The sequence below is a fragment of the Penicillium roqueforti genome, assembly GCF_015533775.1.
Source record: "Penicillium roqueforti strain LCP96 04111 chromosome Unknown scaffold_02, whole genome shotgun sequence".
In the NCBI taxonomy this organism is placed as follows: domain Eukaryota; kingdom Fungi; phylum Ascomycota; class Eurotiomycetes; order Eurotiales; family Aspergillaceae; genus Penicillium; species Penicillium roqueforti.
Window position 1 is genome coordinate 339,639 of NW_024067566.1, and position 17,707 is coordinate 357,345.

Genomic DNA, 17,707 nt, shown 5'->3' on the forward strand with positions numbered 1-17,707 from the left:
TCTCTCTCCCGGGGATGGTAAGCGAAGCCATCTCTGGATCTCTGGATCCATGAGTCAAGAAACGTGGAGATCTCTTTCATCGGAGCTGACAACACTATATCTTGCTCTTTTGATGTCCACCCAATTCAGATCTACGGATATCTTGTTTGCTAACTCGATTATTGACTTAGAGATCATCAACGCCAATTTGATAACAAGCTTGATGGCTTCTTCTCGAGGCCTTCCTCTTCTCTTTGGCCCTATTTCTATTGCGTCTTTCTGAACCACCGGGGTTATTGCATGAATAATGAGTTTTAGGGTCGAATTATGGAACATGGATCGGTACCATGCATAGAGTAATGAATCTCAATTGAAACAGGCTTCTCGAAGTATTCAAAGTGTTGAATCTCTTGATCTATAGAACCATCCGTGGCCATAACTAGCCTGTTCGGAAGTAAACCGGGGAATCCTTATCGATTAAGTAATGCGACCCCTTGAGGCCCAAGTGCGTGGAGGCACGCACTTTGATTTTCCTCGTTTTTACCCCTCCACAATTTGAGTCACCCCTCTACCACTTAGACTCCCCTGAACCTCTGAACTCCAATCGTCAATATGCTGGACCTCGCCGACTTTGTCACTGAGCGCGGTGGTGATATCAAGAAGATCAAGGAGAGCCAGCAGAAGCGATTTGCTCCAGAGGAGACCGTTGATGAAGTTGTCGCGCTCTATGAAGAGGCACGACGCGGTATGATCTCTATTTTTTTAAAAGACTAGCGAAATCTTACTGACAGGTACAGCCCGATATGAGGTCACACAGTTCGGTTCTCAAATCAATGGAGTCCAGAAGGCAATTGGAATGAAGAAGAAGGTAGGCATTTTCTAGCTAGTCTAGAGTATGGGGAGATGCTTATGCGTTCTCAGAACAAGGAAGACGCAACCGAATTGCTCGCACAAAAGGCAGAGCTTGAGATTAAGAAGAAGGAGCTTGAGGAAACTGCTGTCGCCAAGGAGCTTCAACGCGACCGAAAGATTCGCACGATTGGAAACTACGTCCACGAATCCGTGCCCGTGAGCAACGATGAGGTATGGGTTATCAAGTCGCCTGGGAATTGAATGCGCTGTGAGACTAACAAGTCTATTTCTGGCTACAGGCAGACAACCAGCTGATCAAAACATGGACCCCCGAGAACGCCGAAATGCAGAAGCCAGGTTGCCTCTCCCACCACGAAGTGTTGACTCGTCTCGATGGATATGACCCAGAGCGTGGTGTCAAGATTGTTGGTCACCGTGGATACTGCTTGACTGGATACGGTCTTTTCCTCAACTTGGCTTTGGTCAACTATGGTCTGGAGTTCCTCTTCAACAAGGGCTACACGCCCAATCAGCCCCCTCAATTCATGCTCAAGGATCTCATGGCGAAGACTGCGCAGCTCGAGCAATTCGACGAAGAGTTGTATAAGGTTACCGAGAGCGAGGATAAGTCGACCGATAAGTACCTCATTGCTACCTCCGAACAACCATTGTCTGCCCTGCACGACAGCGAGTGGCTCCAGGACAAGGAACTACCCATTAAGTAAGCCACTCATCTCGCACAGGACTAAGCCCTTTTGCTGATAAGAGAAACAGGTATGCCGGTTACAGCACATGCTACCGCAAGGAGGCTGGATCTCACGGCAAAGATGCCTGGGGCATCTTCCGTGTTCACCAATTCGAAAAGGTTAGCATAGATCCAAATGCCCTGGATTTTCGTGTTCTAACCCCATGCAGATTGAGCAGTTCGTTCTTACTAAGCCCGAGGATTCATGGCAAGCCTTTGAGGACATGATCAGCACTTCTGAAGAATTCTACCAGTCCCTAAAACTCCCTTACAACATTGTCGCCATTGTCTCCGGCGCCTTGAACAATGCAGCATCCAAGAAGTACGACTTGGAGGCCTGGTTCCCATTCCAGCAGGAGTACAAGGAGCTCGTCTCTTGCTCCAACTGTACCGACTACCAGTCCCGCGCTCTGGAGATCCGGTACGGCGTGAAGAAGACCACCGATCTGAAGAAAACCTATGTCCATGCGCTGAACTCCACCCTGTGCGCGACGGAGCGTACTCTCTGCTGTGTGCTCGAGAACTACCAGAAAGAAGATGTAAGTGTCGAAAGGTCACCGGGTGAATCTGACAGTAGCTAACTATCATTTAGGGTATCGTGGTCCCAGAGGTCCTGCGGAAATACATTCCCGGTGCTCCTGAGTTCCTCCCTTACACCAAGGAGCTTCCCAAGGATAGCACATCCACCAAGGCCAAGGGGAAGGCCAGCAAGGGCACCGATGATGCCACCAAAAAGATGCAAGGTCTTCAGGTTTAAGGAGATATCCCACGATGTACCTTGAGATACAAATTACAAATTACGATGGTTTAGTTCATGATTTACAGGCATACGTACACAGGAATAGTCGGCCCTGCATCCTGCCTCTGTCCTTGACAACGTAGGGCTTTGATAATCTGATCTATTTGACAAAGGATGCATATATTAAGGATTTTTCTATTTAAGAAGACTCCAGAAGAATCCCTACAACATAGTTGGTTTAACAAAGACATTCAAAAAGATATCCCGAAGATCATATTAAACTAAATGAATCAAATATAAAAAGCTCTCTAGACTGTGTGTTTTCTGGAAGGAAGGCATCGGCTAAGTCCCCTGATCCAAACTTCTCCTTTGAAGCTAACGCAAGTTCAATCCTCTTTTCTATACTGTGTCATTCCTCCATGGAAGTCAAAACTCAAGGCCAAAGACAGGTTAAGGAGCAAGGACTCAGAATTGTGAGTGAGGGTAAGAAGAATCTGCCACAAAATGTAGTATATAGGGTGAAAAAGGCGTAAAATGTGATTCAGATCTTAAATATTATTCTGAATTAGATAGCCAAAGCAGCAACATAATATAACTAGCAAACAAACCAATATAACAACACTGGAGTTCACAAATATCGAGCAATTGTAGGACTTGGCTCCAAACTGCAAGCAATTTTCAAGACTCGAATCACTTGGAGCCTCTTTCCAACCGCCAAGGGAATGCCTTTTTCCAATACCACACTACTGATCTCATCGTTGTCAGCTTTCCAAGCCCAAATATACCCGGCTTAGAGAAATAGGCCTCTGTCATTGTTAAAAGATGGGAGGGATTTTCGCTGTTCAAGCCATCCTCCAAATCTTCCTCCTCGGTTACTGGATGACCACGAGTAGCTTCACAGCACCAACACTCAGTCGTACAGTGCCCGATACCCCTGCCCTTAGCTAGACAGCGCTTTTCGCAACAGCCACAGCTTCGACCACAGCAGCCACCCCTCCTCATACAAGCCTGAATAAGCTCTTTTCGAAGATACCAAGCAGGGTTCTGTCGGATCTCATCATATATCTTTCTCAACGGTCTTTGGGGAAGCATACTTTCCGTATTGTATAAGGCCTGTGCTATGTTCCACGTAACCTCTTTGATATCCTCGAGGTCGCTCTCATATACTTGAATTTCGTCCTTGGTGGGATCTTTTAGTGATCTAAAGTCCTTTTCTAACCGTTCATGGGATTGTCTGGTCACCCGTGAAAAATATTCGAGTTGTATGATCGTCGCAAAGAGCCTCGAAGGTATTTGAAGACCCCTGCCGTACTCAAAGAGTCGCTTGTTCTCGTCTTGGTAATTCCGAACAGGCTTGAAGTTTCCAAAGGAATCGAACATTTGTAACGGATCTAATCCCAGCAACGAGATTTTCGGCATGGTCTTGCGGTCCGCCATGTTCTAAGTCATGTTAGTATGATTGTCACGTAGATAAAGGTGGGAACTATTTACGAACATTGGATTCGAGTACGGAGTAGCTGCAAGTTGTGAGTTATATCTAGGTAAACTCGTGAGTTGATTTTCAATCTACCGGTAAATACTACATCATCTTTCGCCGCCCTTGCCTAAAGCAGATAAGCTCATGCAATAAACATGTGATCTGCATGTGATTAGTCAAAACTTTGAATTAAAAAAAAGAAAAAGTCTTTGCCCCGCGGTGCCCCTCCATAGGATACAGAGAGAACAGAGAGATTATATGCAGAATAGTATATCTCAACATCTATTTAATTATATAAATAGAATCAATCGATAGTAATAGCTATATGAAGTCAGTGTAGGTATGTAGTGCAAATGGTAAGTCCCCGAAACCAAAAAAATCATCAAGTCCGATTCCGGAGACCTTGGAGGCTTACTTAATTTCTATTAAGAGTCATCCCATATGAATCATATCCCCATCCTCCTCTTCCCTGCTTCTTTCTCTTCAATCTGCTACAATCTGCTACACACTTCAATCATGTCAATCGCAAGAGATATCCGTCCTCGTCAGGACGATTCCTTCCTCGCTACCTCCCCCAACGCCTCCTTCCACTCCCCATCCAGCCACAGCTCTGTCCTGAACCGTACAATTCCAGTCAATGCTAAGCCTCTGAAGCCATTCGCCACAGAAGATATCAAGGTCCTGCTCTTGGAGAATGTCAACCAAACTGGCCGTGATATCCTGTCCCAGCAAGGCTACCAGGTGGAATTCCTGAAGTCTTCACTCTCGGAGGATCAGCTCATTGAGAAGATTCGGTGAGTCGCAATTTAACTCTCTATCGGTGACTCACTTGGCTCATGAATTCTGTTGCCTTTCAGGGATGTCCACGTCATTGGTATTCGCTCCAAGACAAAGCTCACCGCACGAGTCTTGAAGGAAGCAAAGAACCTGATCGTCATCGGTTGCTTCTGTATCGGTACCAACCAGGTCGACCTCCAATATGCCGCCGACCAGGGTATTGCGGTCTTCAACTCCCCCTTCAGCAACTCTCGCAGTGTCGCCGAGTTGGTCATTGGCGAGATGGTCATGCTTGCACGTCAATTGGGCGACCGCTCCAACGAGATGCACGCTGGTACCTGGAACAAAGTGAGCAACGGTTGCTGGGAGATTCGAGGAAAGACCATCGGTATGTGGCATTCTTACAACCATTCTGTTGTTGGGTTGTTTAGCTGACTTTTCAGGTATCATTGGATACGGTCACATTGGTGCCCAGCTGTCCGTATTGGCTGAGGCAATGGGCATGTCAGTCATCTACTACGATGTTCTCAACATAATGTCATTGGGCACTGCTCGCCAGGTGAAAACCTTGGATGATCTCTTGGCCGAGGCTGATTTCATTACCTGCCACGTCCCCGAGATTGCCGAGACCAAGGGCATGATTGGACAGCCGCAGTTCGAGAAGATGAAGAAGGGAAGCTACTTGATCAACGCCAGCCGAGGAACCGTTGTGGATATCCCCGCACTGATCGATGCCATGCGCAGCGGTAAGGTTGCTGGTGCCGCTCTGGATGTCTATCCCAATGAGCCCGCCGGAAACGGTGACTACTTCAACAGCGAGCTGAACCCATGGGGAGCTGACCTGCGCTCGCTCAAAAACCTTATCCTGACCCCTCATATCGGAGGAAGTACCGAAGAGGCGCAGAAGGCTATTGGTGTCGAGGTTGCCCAGGCTCTGGTCCGATATGCTAACGAGGGTTCGACCCTTGGTGCTGTCAACTTGCCCGAGGTTTTCCTCCGTTCCTTGACAATGGATGAGCCTGACCACGCTCGTGTAAGTTTTCTCGCGCAGTCAGTCGGGTTTGCAATGATACTGATTTGGCCTAGGTGATCTACATCCACAAGAACATTCCTGGAGTGTTGAGAAAAGGTAGAGTACATTTGATTCGAATGCTGTGATCTTTTTAACTAACAATGCCACAGTCAACGAGATTATTGGTGACCACAACGTCGACAAGCAGATGACTGACAGCAGAGGCGATGTAGGTTTATCCGTGTTTCTCATACAAAAACCCACGCAGAAACTTACTGTTAATAGGTTGCCTACCTGATGGCCGATATCAGCAATGTGGACGCTGCTACCATCAAGGATTTGTATACCAGACTCGAGAGCCTTCCTTGTAAGACTACATCCTTTCTCTTTCGCATGAACTTAAAAGCTAACACCACTTCAGCTCGCATCATGACCCGCGTGTTGTACTAAACAACCGATTCAAAAACAAGCTAGCCCCCGGGCTATAATGCTTTAATCAACTTAAGACTGATGAACCCTATAGGGGCTCAATCTCAATTGCATGGGACACTCTCAACGAGGCCCTGGGATACTACAAGGTTGCAATTGCCAACTCCTTAGTATACCGAGTTGGATACGACTGATGTAAAAGCGGTTTAGTGTATATTTTGTGATTACCACGCACCATCTACTAGAGAAAAAGCTATGACATGAATGTTTTCATTTTCATTTTCATCTGCCATCTGACTGGCTCAGTAAAATACATTAAGTGAAAGCTCGCTAGATATCATGACCCTAGCCTCGACTCCCATCTCTGAATCCGGGACTGCGGCTCCTTCTTCGGGATGGAGGATCCCGGCGGTAATCACGTCGACCTGTCGAGCGCCAATCGGCGTTTGAATGCGAGCCATGCTCACCAGAGTCTCGCGAGCGATCGTTGCCGCGGTCGCCGCGCTCACCGCGGTCACTGCCACGGTCACGGTCACTATTGCTGTAGTTAGGAACGTAAGAGTCCAGGTTCCCTGGTCTGGGTCCTGGGCGCCCTTGTCCGGATTGATTTCGGCGATCGTCTCTCCCATCAGGTCTGTTGGACTGCGGTACTTCCCACGGCGGGCGGGTTGGTACGGGAGGACGCGGGGGTAATCCGATATCTCGTTGTGTAGGTGGGAAAGGCCCGCGGCGTTGCGGGTTTCCGTGAGGTGGGTGGTGTCCATGATTTCCTGGCATATTTGGTCTGCCTCCACGAGGGGGGCCGGGGATGCGGCCATGTCGGGAGTCTGCTCCGCGAGAACCAGAGCTTGGCCAAGCGCCGTTGCTTGAGTCGGAAACGGGTGGGGGAACTGGGGGCATTGGCACGCGCTGGCTGCGGAACTTCTTTCGGTCGAGTTCGTGGGAATCTGCGAATTGGGGGATTTCGCCGGGTCGCGCTGGGAGTGGGGGCGTGGTGAAGTATGGGTGCTTCAATGCATCCATGGCGTTGATGCGTTTCCGCCAGTCTAATTTGAGGAATTCGCTTAATAGAGAAATAGCGGCCGGGTTTAGGCTGTTACATCGTTAATTAGGGGCCCAAATCGTCGAGGGAAAAATAACATACTCCTTGAAGACTCCGTGGAGGTTCCCACGTTTGTAGGCGAAGTTTTTCACACCCTCACAACCCGGGAGTTGACTCCATCCGGGCATATTCTCCTCGGTGGGAGTGCCCACAAGATTGAATATCAGTTCTGCTTGGTTAAGATCGCTGTTTCCAGCAAGGATGGGCTTGCCCTTGAACATCTCGCCAAAGACACATCTATAGAATATTAGAAAATGATAAGCCTGGCTAATAGGGATGGAAAGCTTACCCAACTCCCCACAAGTCGATAGCAGTAGTGTATTTCCGCAGCTGTAGCAGCAACTCCGGAGGACGGTACCATCTCGTGACAACAAGTGCAGTGTATTCTCTTTTGGAATCTCCACCTCCTTTTCCGGGTAATGGAGGGGCATCATCGTAGGGCCGAGCAAGACCAAAATCAGCGATTTGGAGAATTCCTCCATTGCTAATTAGCAGGTTCGCCGCTATTTATTCTGTTAGCTCGGAATCATGGTATATCAGCATTCAACACCCACCTTTCATATCACGATGTAGGATGCGGTTCTGTGAAATTGTTAGACAAATATTGCAAGGAAAGGTGTTTCAAAATGATCGTACTGCGTGCATGAACTTGAGCCCTTCGAGGAGTTGCATCAAGTAGCATTTGATCTGTGGTTCGGTGAATTGAACTGCCGGGTTTTCCAGGAGCCCAGACAGGTCATGTTCCATGTATGGAAATACCATGTACATGCTCGGCTTTTTCCGCCCTTCGCCTTTGCCTCGCTCGATTGACATCTCCTTGAGCTGCAAAATGTTTGGGTGGCAGAGTGCCTTCATGAGTTTGATCTCTCGGATGGCGGTAATAGGGAACTAGTCCAAATGTCAATATATAGCAAATAAAGAACAAAGGGCTTGTGAACTTACGCCTTCTTTCTCGTGATGCATGAGGATCTTTTTCAAGGCCACAATTTTGGTGTCCTTCTTAGACCTTGCTTTGTAGACCTCTCTATTAACCGGTCAGACGGTTTCTTGCAGTCATAACGCGGCCGAACTCACCCGAATGTTCCTTCTCCAAGCTTGTCAAGGAATTCATAATCACGGATGTGCGAACAACCAGGAAAACGGGCCTGGCCATTCTCGTACTTTTCCAGAGATTTAATCTCCATGCTGACTCGTCGCTTGAGCTGGTCGCCCACCCCGGTGGGGGAAGAAAGAGTTATCTGATGCTTGTGTCAAAATTATCGACCGTCGTCAAGCTCTGCGGTATGCTTTGGTTTGATGTTGTGTTCAGGTACACGGAGGAGGGTTCGAGAAGTCTTCGGCGACAGATGATTGTGGGAAAAGTGTCAAGATGAATCAGCGGGGACCTTGTCGGAGAGAACCACGCGCGTCGAGTGTGTTATAAGACAAGTCCATATCATAGTACAAAGCATGTGTGACGAGTTCGCATTGTTCAAAGCCCGCGCGTGGGGAGCTCGGCCACGCAGGAGGCTCAATATAAACCTGAGTAGGAACCAGCCCAGTCAAGGTATAGGTGAAATAGGAGTCAGACGACTCTTCAATAACGATATAGATTATTGTTCTGCTGCTTGTCCTTGCGAACAACCCAAACACTGCGCTGCGGTGGAATTCGAGTGCCGTCACGGGTCACGTGCTACCAACCTCTCCGTTCCCCGTTGAACCGCAGAACCCTCTGTCTTCAGATCCGATTCGAGATTGGCGTTCTGTGAACAAACAACAGCCATTTCCAGCACACAGTACGTCTTGCATGCACCTTTCTCTGTTCATGTGAATCTGTGGAAACTAATTTCTTTCCAATCTACACAGTCATGGCGGGCAACTCCTCCCACCCTATCCACATCCACCCGGTCCGACCGCTCTACCGCTTCACTGCGACTGCATTGGGCGCGAGCATGTGGTTCTTCGTAAGGATCGCCTCCTTTTGACATGGAGACCTCGTACTGACAGGACTTCTGCGCAGCTCATGTACCGGGCCAAGAAGGATGGTCCCGCTCTGTTGGGCTGGAAGCACCCTTGGGACCACTGATCCGAATATAATCGTCGATTTCATTTTTATTGCGCAACCGCTTTTGTCCCTCGGGGCAGCGGTGATAGTTGGGTCGCATTGCGTACTGTGTACTTGGACTAGGTAGAGAGGAACAGCGAGCCGGGTGTTACCGAGCGCATGTCAAAGCCACAAGTTCACGATAGCTATTTACCAGCCGAATTGTATCATACCCTTTCTTTTCAATTTTCTGAAATGGTAAACTATGGCCTGAGTGATTGGGACGGAGCCTCATTAGATAGATGACTAGATCCAGATTATGACAATCTAAAGGTCTATAGTTATGTACAAGAATAGTCGGCCGCATTTGCGGCCTATGTCATTGAAAAAGTCATGATCCAGTTGACCCGACGGTGGTCTTTCTTAGTCTTTCAAGAAGCTATTTTGTATGGATATCCCCTCCCCTTCCTAGTTTTGTGGGTAGACGGCAGAAAAGGACGGGAAACGACCTCCCTATGTAAAACCTTTGGTTTGATAGCGTACAACGTGAATGCGTTGATAACGTACTTCATAGGCGCAGTCCCTCCAACAGCACTTTGTACATCTTGCGCTTCTTGCGGTAGTTTTGCTGCAAGCGGGCACGAGTATGTCCAAGTATCTGTGCCACGCGAGGGAATATGGTCTTCTCTGCTGTCCAGGACAAAACGAAGATTCCGAATGCTAGCGCAAGTAGCCAGGACTTGAAACCATCAGACATGAAAGTCAGTTGCATCACCTCCGACACCCAGTTAGATGGTCTAAAGAGCATATAGCCCGAGACCAAGATGTTGACGATGATCGTACATAAGTACGGCACTAAACGATCATAGTCAGTATCTAGATGAGCAAGAAGGGGAAGTTAGTGGTGTGCTTCTTACCATTCTGAGTCATTGGTTTCCGGAATGGCGGACCCGCACTCAGAACAATGCTGATGAAGATGTACTGGAAACAGGAAAACAAGAACAAAGAAGTATTCTCTGAATTGAGAATGTTGCTCTTTTCTTTGTCCAATTGTGGCGGCAAGAACCTGCATTGTTTGTTAGAATAATTTTAATGGGTATATTGTAACGGTTACTGACCATGGCTGTAATTGAACGGTCTGGAAAACTGCAAATTGCGACAGCACAACTAGCAAGATCTGCCCGAGCAAAGGTGTCAATACCTTACGGGAAACAAGATCAGCAGTTGGCCGTTTCCGAGACATCGTGGGAGCAGGATCAGCCCAGCCCACTAGAATGAAATTAGCTCGAGGACTCAGATTTTAGGAGAGAGACCACTCACTGAAGACCGCAATGGGCATAATGAGCAGAAGATCGATAAAGAGGAACTTGAGGCCATTAGCGATATATCAAAACTGTTGGTAATAAGCCCACTTACCTGGAAATCACCAAGATTTGACCCCGACGTGTACAGGAAGCTGACCGAGGAGAATTGAATGGCGGAATAAAGACTCATGAACTTGAAACAGGAGAAACTTGTCACCAGCGCAGCTCGACCTTCCCTGATCACCGTCGGAACACAAGAGATTTCGAACACGCGGCTAGTAAAGGGTGCGGCAACGGACGCCTCGGCGTCCGACAGTGAAATACCAACATCTGCGGCCTTCAGAGCGCCACAATCATTGGCACCATCGCCGCAAAAGCCACAGCAGTAATCAATAGACTGAAGTTTCTCAACTAGTTCGTGCTTCTCGTCCGGGGACATACGGGCAAACACTTTGCCGCATACAAGTACCTATACAGTACACATTAGTTCGACGCATGGTAAAAAATGGTAATGGTTAGTACAACGGCTGCTTACCTTGTTGAGTACATCTTCATTCCCGAAGTCAACCAACCATCTAAAGGCATCACCCGTGACAGCAACAGAGTATTCACGCTCGGTGAAAACGTTTCCTGGAATTGACATGTCGACCTCCGCGTCGTTGAGTGGCTGCAATTCCATTAGCTGCTAATAATTGGATATAGGGAAAATATATCTTACCAAGAGTGTTCTTGGGTCCAAGCGGAGGTCGGAGTTGTCCACGCATTCCCATATGAGAGAAGCTTTAGGTGCAAGACCAGGCGCTGGAGATCGTTAATACTGAGCTATGGCATGGATTCGGTAAACAAACATTCGATAAAGTGCGGGATAAAGCATAGCTCATCACGTCCAAGCATGTTGCATTCACGAGCAACACTGATGGCAGTCAAGATGTTATCACCGGTGCACATTACATTGCGAATCCCCGCCTCGTTCAACTCGGAAATCACACCGGCAGTACTGGGCTTCAACTTATTCTCGAATATGATGAAACCCAAGAATTCCAGGTCAGATTCGGCTTCCGTCCGAGACATTTTTTGGACTTTTCTCCAGCTCAATTTTGGTTCATATTTGGAAGCACAGGCAATCACACGGTATCCCTTGTGAGTGTAGTAATTCAGGAGATCTTCATAATCCGAAGGAACTGCAAAAGAAGTATATCAGCAATGCAAGCTTATATAGAGAGCGTAGAAAGCACTGACGAGTTCCAGGAATACATATGTCCATAATGCTTTCTGGAGCACCCTTGACAAAGAAACTTGCTCCGTTGTCGCCAAATTTCCTGACAACGACACTTGCGCGGCGAAGATTGGAGACAAATTCGAAACTCCGCAGAACTCCAAGCTCGAGTGGGTTCTGAATATTGTTAGCCATCAAGTTGTGGCCTGAATATAAATCAACTCACATTTACATCACCATTAGTCTGTCCTTGAGGAGGCTTTGCAACTGACGGCGCTATAGTGTCATATTTGGGGCTTGTCTGGTCAGAAATATGATCCCCTCCCTCCTCAAACGTCCAGTTGGTAAATTGAAACATCTTGACATCGAGAGGATCTCCCAACAGCTCATTGTCCACTACCCTAAGGGAATGACACGTAGCCATGGCGTACATGATCTTCCTTTGCTTTTTGATATCGTATTCGGAGTTAGCATCGGGGGAAGGACGAAGAAACCCGTCATTCGTCTCAGAGAGCAAGTCTGAAAATCTAGAGATTCATCTTCAGCGCCGGCTTAAGGGTCATACTTAGGAACAGACAAACCTATTGGCACGGGTGACTATACGCATTCCTAGGACATCCAGTCCGTCTTCTGTGAGGGTTCCTGTTTTATCAAAACAAACAATGTCCAGCTTTCCTCCCACGTTGACCCTGTTCTCACGTATTAGCGTCGAAGTTAAGACATTATTCATCGGAGGTCACTCACTTCTGTGGGCTGATACAGAATATGTTCTGTTTCTTCAGTCGTGAAAGTGCAAAATTGGTTCCGATGGTGAGTGTGGCTGGGAGAGCTGGCGGTACAACAATCGTGATCAGATCGAGGGCTCGAATTATGATCAGATGCCAAGCGAGCTATATTTCGTTGCATCAGCGGCCAACATAACCTTAGGAAAATCGTCGTTCCGAGCATTAACTTACACCCAATCGAACAAAGTTAATGAATGAAGCAACGAATCCGATGAGAGCGACAATCCCCATCACGGCGATGTAGCGGAACGAGTCTCGGTAGAACTTGAATCCAGAGGGTTTCGGAAAAAGCATCGATCGAACTAGAGCCCCCTTGGTTGTCGAAAAGCCAGTTCTCATGACAATTGCCAATGCTACTGCTTCATCGTCATCAACATTCTGGGGTCGTCTAGCCCGGATTACTTTGGTTCCGCTGAAGAGGAAGTGTTTAGCAACATGGGGGTGGATAGAAGGGGTACTGAGATCGAGATATTGGATGGCGTCATCGGTGAGTGGTGTTTTAGACACAGGGACGGATTCACCTGGTCAAGTTAGATGTATGCATCAATACTGAGGGTTTTTACGAACCAGTGAGCATGCTCTCATTCACAATGCAGTCACCTGACAACAAGATACAGTCACACGGGACCTGGTGAAGCGATGGGTCGGAAAATTCATAAACATCACCAGGAACTAGTTCTTGGGAGGAAACGGACCGCCCTATATATACAATCAGTTTACATTCGGTGAGATGATGCATCGAACAAACTCACAGAATCCACTTCTTAGAACGCGAACATCACACTCGAAAAGAGATATCTCCCTGAGCCGACTCATAGTCTATAGTAGCGTTAGTTTCAGATAATGGTCCCATTCTTGGGCTGAACGCACTGATTTCGTCTCTAGCACAGTCGTTGCTATGCTGAAAAACGATATAAGAAAGATACAGACGGCGTAGTAGTAGTACTCATCCATGGACCACAGAACGAGACTTGCAATCTGGAAGATATAAAAAGGATGAAATGCCTATACACTGTCAGATATATTGATGGAACAACTAGAAGGAAAACTGACCTCGTCGACGAGAAGCTGAGGAATTGTCTTTGCATCAATTTCGATGTCGTTACTTCCGAATATCTGTTCCCTGCTGTCTCGTTCATCGGCATCTAATCCACTTCGCATGACTTTGGCATTAGTCCACGAAGGATCTTTCCAGCCGCTTATCAAGCAAAATTTATCCTCGATTGGATGATAGAAGAACTTCAGATATCGATAGTCGATGAAGTGCAGAGAGGTAATAGTCGGGTCATTATCTTCATCGTAGGTGTGATTCAGTGAGTCGGCGAAGACCGTGGAAAGCGGACGTCCATAAGGCTGGCTGCCAACTTTGTGGATGGTGAATTGGTTCCATTGGTCCTACCATGATACCATGGTCAGATGGTTAATGTATGGGATTGAAGTTCACAATCTTACCTCAATAGCCACCCATTGGCATTTTCCTAATGGGGTTGCCTTCCCAACTAACTTTACCCGCCATCGTGGCAGCCATCGGAAGAGAAGCCAGGCAAATCCACCGGTCAAGATGCAAAGGGCAATATAGACAGCAAACCCTCCTGAACTCGTGGAGAACCCAGCAAAGACAGCCGTCAAATCTTCCGAGGCGAGATAGACTTTTTGATTCAACCGACTGCCGGATCGTCGGTCTCGGCCATATGAGCTGGCGGACAGGTAGCGAGAAAGAAGTGGATGTTCAACCGAGTCGCGGGAGGTAGACATCCGCTTAGACACAAAGGATCCCCTGACTGACTCAACATCTGCATCCCCAATGCCGTGTAAAGATTCTTCATCAAGCTCGCTTTGCTCGTCCACTGCAGATTCGTTCGACAATTCTGCGAAGTCTTCCCCGTCCTGGAAGTATGTAAAGCTCACCGTAGAGCCTGCTCGGTTACGGCGGTGCGCGAACGAGGCGACGCTTGAAGGGATGCTTTCCGAGATCGGGCCATCGAAGACCTAGTGCGAGTCAGATCCTGCGCTGAAGTCTGCACGTGAGAATGGAGATTTGACATACCTCATTACGGGCCATCTCCACATCCGACACGGCGCTCACACTAGAGAAGTATCAGCAGGGATTGAAGGGTTGATTTGGGTAGGAAGGGAGCATAGCAACCTGCTTCGCATGGAATCGCGTCGCATTCTGTTTCGAGGCATAGATAGGTCCACAGGACCAGTCCCCGAGGGAGAGTGCGGACGGGGCATGTTTAAGAGGTCAACTCAGCCGATTCACAAAGCCAATAGCCTTGCAGAGTGTCGTATTATGGGGCTTTCGTAAAGTCGTATTTCACCGACACTGGACCGAAGGAAAACATTTATCGTAGAGCGCGAGTTCGCACAAAAGCAGGGTGTGATCTGGAGCTTATCGGCGTCCCACAGCGGAGAGCGACTTATCTCCATGTGACTGTCCGATAGCTTTGGCTTACTAATTATATCGGACCAAACTTTGAAATCCCCCATGCAGGGCATCCATATAAAGTTGTATACGATAACGGCTTCTATATGCCATTGTGTATATTGACAAGGTTCGATAACAATCTAGAAGAACGGATGAGTCTTGGCATCTTATGTCTGGACTTTAACGGACATCTCATTGGCCACTGAATCATCGACGGGGTTTTGATCTGGAATGATACAGGAGGATCTACATAGCCCTGCTCAAGGCTCCGAAGTATTTCAATCCTTGTGTATTTACCCAAATGACAAAAAGTACCTTTGTACATCATCCTACGCGAGTCTTGAACGTCATCGAATTTCATGTAGCCTAGGCAAAACAAGCAACTTGTCCACGGGTGTAAAATACCCGTTTCTATAAATATATATCGCCTATTCATGGGGGCGAATCTCGTCCTAGACCTATTTTCTTACCAAGCAATCCAAAAAAAACCACATATAGCAGGCGAATGGGCCAAGAATCACAGTCAGATAGAAATAATTCCCAGTTCCATAGCCATATTTGGAATTGGAGAGAGGGGTAATGGTCCAGGACGCCACCGGGAGCGATCAGATCGAAGATGATCACAGAAGACAAGATATCAAGACTCCTTGACATGGAAACGACAAGATAGAAGGAATAAGAAAGATAAAATAAAGCTGTGTCCAGCGTAACAAGGCGCGACAAATCAAAAGCGTATCAAAAAGGTATTGTTGGGAGAATTTGCAGTCTTTGCAGGCTCAACCAGAACCGTCCCGCCAAGCCCCTCGGCCACAGGGCGCTAAGGATCCCACCATCTTCCAGACTCTCTTCCCCCAAAACTGAACGGGTATCAAATTCTTCCTTCTTTCTCTCTCCTCACCTCATTCCCTCTTCCTGCCCCTTTTCATTCCCCGTTCATCATGTCTGAGCCCATCAGAAATAAGAAGGCGGACTTCCCGGTCGCACCGTAAGCATCCCCCCTCCTCCCGTTTTTTTTTCCCACCCTTATCAAAAGCAAAAAAAAAAAACATGGATGCTGACTTGCAGAAGGACCCCGCAAAACACGCCGGCCAACAATGCTCCTATCTCATCTCACGCCCAGCAGCCTGGTGTATCCAGCATCGAGGAGGGTAAGTCATCTCTTTTCTCGTATTCACCGACATTTCTTTGACCGTGCTTTCTGTTCTAGAAACCTTTGACAAAGCTACGGCTGCCTCGCTCTTTGCTCGCAACCCTGCTTTGGTATCCATGATCCAAGGCAAGTTGGGTCAACTCGTCGGCCGCTCGTCAGGCTACATCGAATCTCTCCCCCCCTCCGTCCGCCGCCGTGTCGCTGGATTGAAGGGTATCCAGAAGGAGCACTCCAAGCTCGAGGCCCAGTTCCAAGAGGAGGTTCTGGAACTTGAGAAGAAGTACTTCGGCAAGTTCACGCCCCTGTACCAGCGTCGTTCTACTATTATCAACGGCGGCATCGAGCCGACCGAGGCCGAGGTTGAGGCCGGAAAGGAGGACGAGGAGAGTGATGAGGAGGAGACTAAGGAGGAGCCCAAGAAGGAGGAGGGCGAGGCCGCGAAGGGCATCCCCGAATTCTGGCTTTCTGCCATGAAGAACCAAATCTCGCTGGCTGAGATGATCACCGAGCGCGATGAGGAGGCTCTCAAGCACCTCACCGACATTCGCATGGAGTACCTTGACCGACCCGGATTCCGCCTCATTTTCGAGTTCTCTGAGAACGAGTTCTTCACCAACAAAACTATCTCCAAGTCATACTTCTACAAGGATGAGAGTGGATACGGTGGCGATTTCATTTACGACCACGCCGATGGATCCCAGATTGACTGGAAGGAGGACCAAGACCTGACCCTCCGCCTGGAGAGCAAGAAGCAGCGCAACAAGAGTAAGTCCACTCGAATATTGAGATGCCATGTTGAAACTGACAGCTGACGCTCCTTTAGACACCAAGCAGACCCGCGTTGTTAAGATCAGTGTGCCTACCGAGTCCTTCTTCAACTTCTTCTCACCCCCACAGCCACCTGCCGAGGATGACGATTCAGTCGCCAGCGACATTGAAGAGCGTCTGGAGCTTGATTATCAGCTCGGTGAGGATATTAAGGAGAAGCTCATTCCCCGTGCCATTGACTGGTTCACCGGTGAAGCTCTCCAGTTCGAGGAGCTCGGTGAGGATCTGGAGGGTGATGAGTTTGAGGATGACGATGACGAGGATGAGGATGAAGATGAGGACGAGGAGGAGCTCGGGTCAGACCGTGAAGTGGACGAGGAGGACACAGACGAAGAGGTATGGCATACCACACTCACCGACTCAGATCACTTGCTAACTTCGTTCCAGGATGGTACTTCCAAGCCCAAGAAGGAGGCCGCCGAGTGCAAGCAAAACTAAACCAAAAAAAAGTTGCCGGTGGAGAATGCCCAACGTGAGATTACTCGTACTCTCTGATATTTTGCTTTGCTTTCTGCCTTTTTGTGCCCCCCTGCGTTGACCTCTCTATCTTCTAATACTCAATCAATACTTGACATAATCGGTGTGTAATTCTCAGTTCCGGCGCTGTAAGGATTTGGACCCATAGCTGAGACCCCTGGACTGTCTTATAAAAGGATAGTCTACGGGTATGTGGCTATTCTGGTATGTATGTATACTTGATATCCAATAATCAGGAGGCAATACCAGAGACGATACCTACATGTAGGTATTAAACAAGCCTCAGGTACAATACGACTTTCTCCTTCATAAGTAATAGTAGCATAACTACGGAGTACATGTAGTAAATAGGAGTATAATGTACATACTAGTACGTAAACATAA

At 48.0% G+C, this 17,707-nt stretch overlaps 7 protein-coding genes across 7 annotated transcripts; 4 read left to right on the forward strand and 3 right to left on the reverse strand.

The window, feature by feature from the left end:
- Positions 1-591: 591 nt before the first annotated feature.
- Positions 592-2,333, forward strand: LCP9604111_1582 (serine--tRNA ligase SES1; the record flags this gene model as incomplete). The annotated part of the gene is made up of 7 exons (XM_039068964.1): positions 592-724; positions 777-847; positions 901-1,062; positions 1,131-1,552; positions 1,606-1,696; positions 1,747-2,115; positions 2,169-2,333. The coding sequence occupies 7 exons, from the start codon at positions 592-594 to the stop codon at positions 2,331-2,333; spliced, it is 1,413 nt and encodes a 470-aa protein (XP_038931709.1).
- Positions 2,334-3,187: 854 nt separating this feature from the next.
- Positions 3,188-3,903, reverse strand: LCP9604111_1583 (uncharacterized protein; the record flags this gene model as incomplete). Its single annotated transcript, XM_039068965.1, has 4 exons — positions 3,188-3,249; positions 3,320-3,755; positions 3,811-3,832; positions 3,896-3,903. 4 exons carry the CDS (start codon positions 3,901-3,903, stop codon positions 3,188-3,190), a joined length of 528 nt encoding a protein of 175 aa, XP_038931710.1.
- A 405-nt stretch (positions 3,904-4,308) lies between these two features.
- On the forward strand, positions 4,309-6,031 carry LCP9604111_1584 (D-3-phosphoglycerate dehydrogenase; the record flags this gene model as incomplete). Its single annotated transcript, XM_039068966.1, has 7 exons — positions 4,309-4,586; positions 4,650-4,957; positions 5,013-5,602; positions 5,656-5,698; positions 5,752-5,810; positions 5,867-5,948; positions 6,003-6,031. 7 exons carry the CDS (start codon positions 4,309-4,311, stop codon positions 6,029-6,031), a joined length of 1,389 nt encoding a protein of 462 aa, XP_038931711.1.
- A 324-nt stretch (positions 6,032-6,355) lies between these two features.
- On the reverse strand, positions 6,356-8,296 carry LCP9604111_1585 (CDC2/CDK family serine/threonine-protein kinase; the record flags this gene model as incomplete). The annotated part of the gene is made up of 7 exons (XM_039068967.1): positions 6,356-7,103; positions 7,155-7,349; positions 7,402-7,615; positions 7,667-7,694; positions 7,749-8,000; positions 8,055-8,136; positions 8,187-8,296. 7 exons carry the CDS (start codon positions 8,294-8,296, stop codon positions 6,356-6,358), a joined length of 1,629 nt encoding a protein of 542 aa, XP_038931712.1.
- Positions 8,297-8,561: 265 nt separating this feature from the next.
- LCP9604111_1586 (uncharacterized protein) lies at positions 8,562-9,177 on the forward strand (the record flags this gene model as incomplete). Its single annotated transcript, XM_039068968.1, has 4 exons — positions 8,562-8,658; positions 8,834-8,887; positions 8,958-9,055; positions 9,112-9,177. 4 exons carry the CDS (start codon positions 8,562-8,564, stop codon positions 9,175-9,177), a joined length of 315 nt encoding a protein of 104 aa, XP_038931713.1.
- A 526-nt stretch (positions 9,178-9,703) lies between these two features.
- Positions 9,704-14,675, reverse strand: LCP9604111_1587 (uncharacterized protein; the record flags this gene model as incomplete). The annotated part of the gene is made up of 20 exons (XM_039068969.1): positions 9,704-9,990; positions 10,053-10,201; positions 10,254-10,404; positions 10,456-10,501; positions 10,552-10,908; positions 10,975-11,106; positions 11,158-11,240; positions 11,288-11,620; positions 11,679-11,832; positions 11,882-12,182; positions 12,237-12,344; positions 12,400-12,545; positions 12,612-12,961; positions 13,008-13,139; positions 13,193-13,259; positions 13,311-13,445; positions 13,494-13,835; positions 13,893-14,429; positions 14,488-14,527; positions 14,587-14,675. The coding sequence occupies 20 exons, from the start codon at positions 14,673-14,675 to the stop codon at positions 9,704-9,706; spliced, it is 3,939 nt and encodes a 1,312-aa protein (XP_038931714.1).
- Positions 14,676-15,806: 1,131 nt separating this feature from the next.
- On the forward strand, positions 15,807-17,284 carry nap1 (histone chaperone NAP1; the record flags this gene model as incomplete). The annotated part of the gene is made up of 5 exons (XM_039068970.1): positions 15,807-15,853; positions 15,937-16,016; positions 16,076-16,783; positions 16,842-17,182; positions 17,234-17,284. 5 exons carry the CDS (start codon positions 15,807-15,809, stop codon positions 17,282-17,284), a joined length of 1,227 nt encoding a protein of 408 aa, XP_038931715.1.
- Positions 17,285-17,707: the final 423 nt, after the last annotated feature.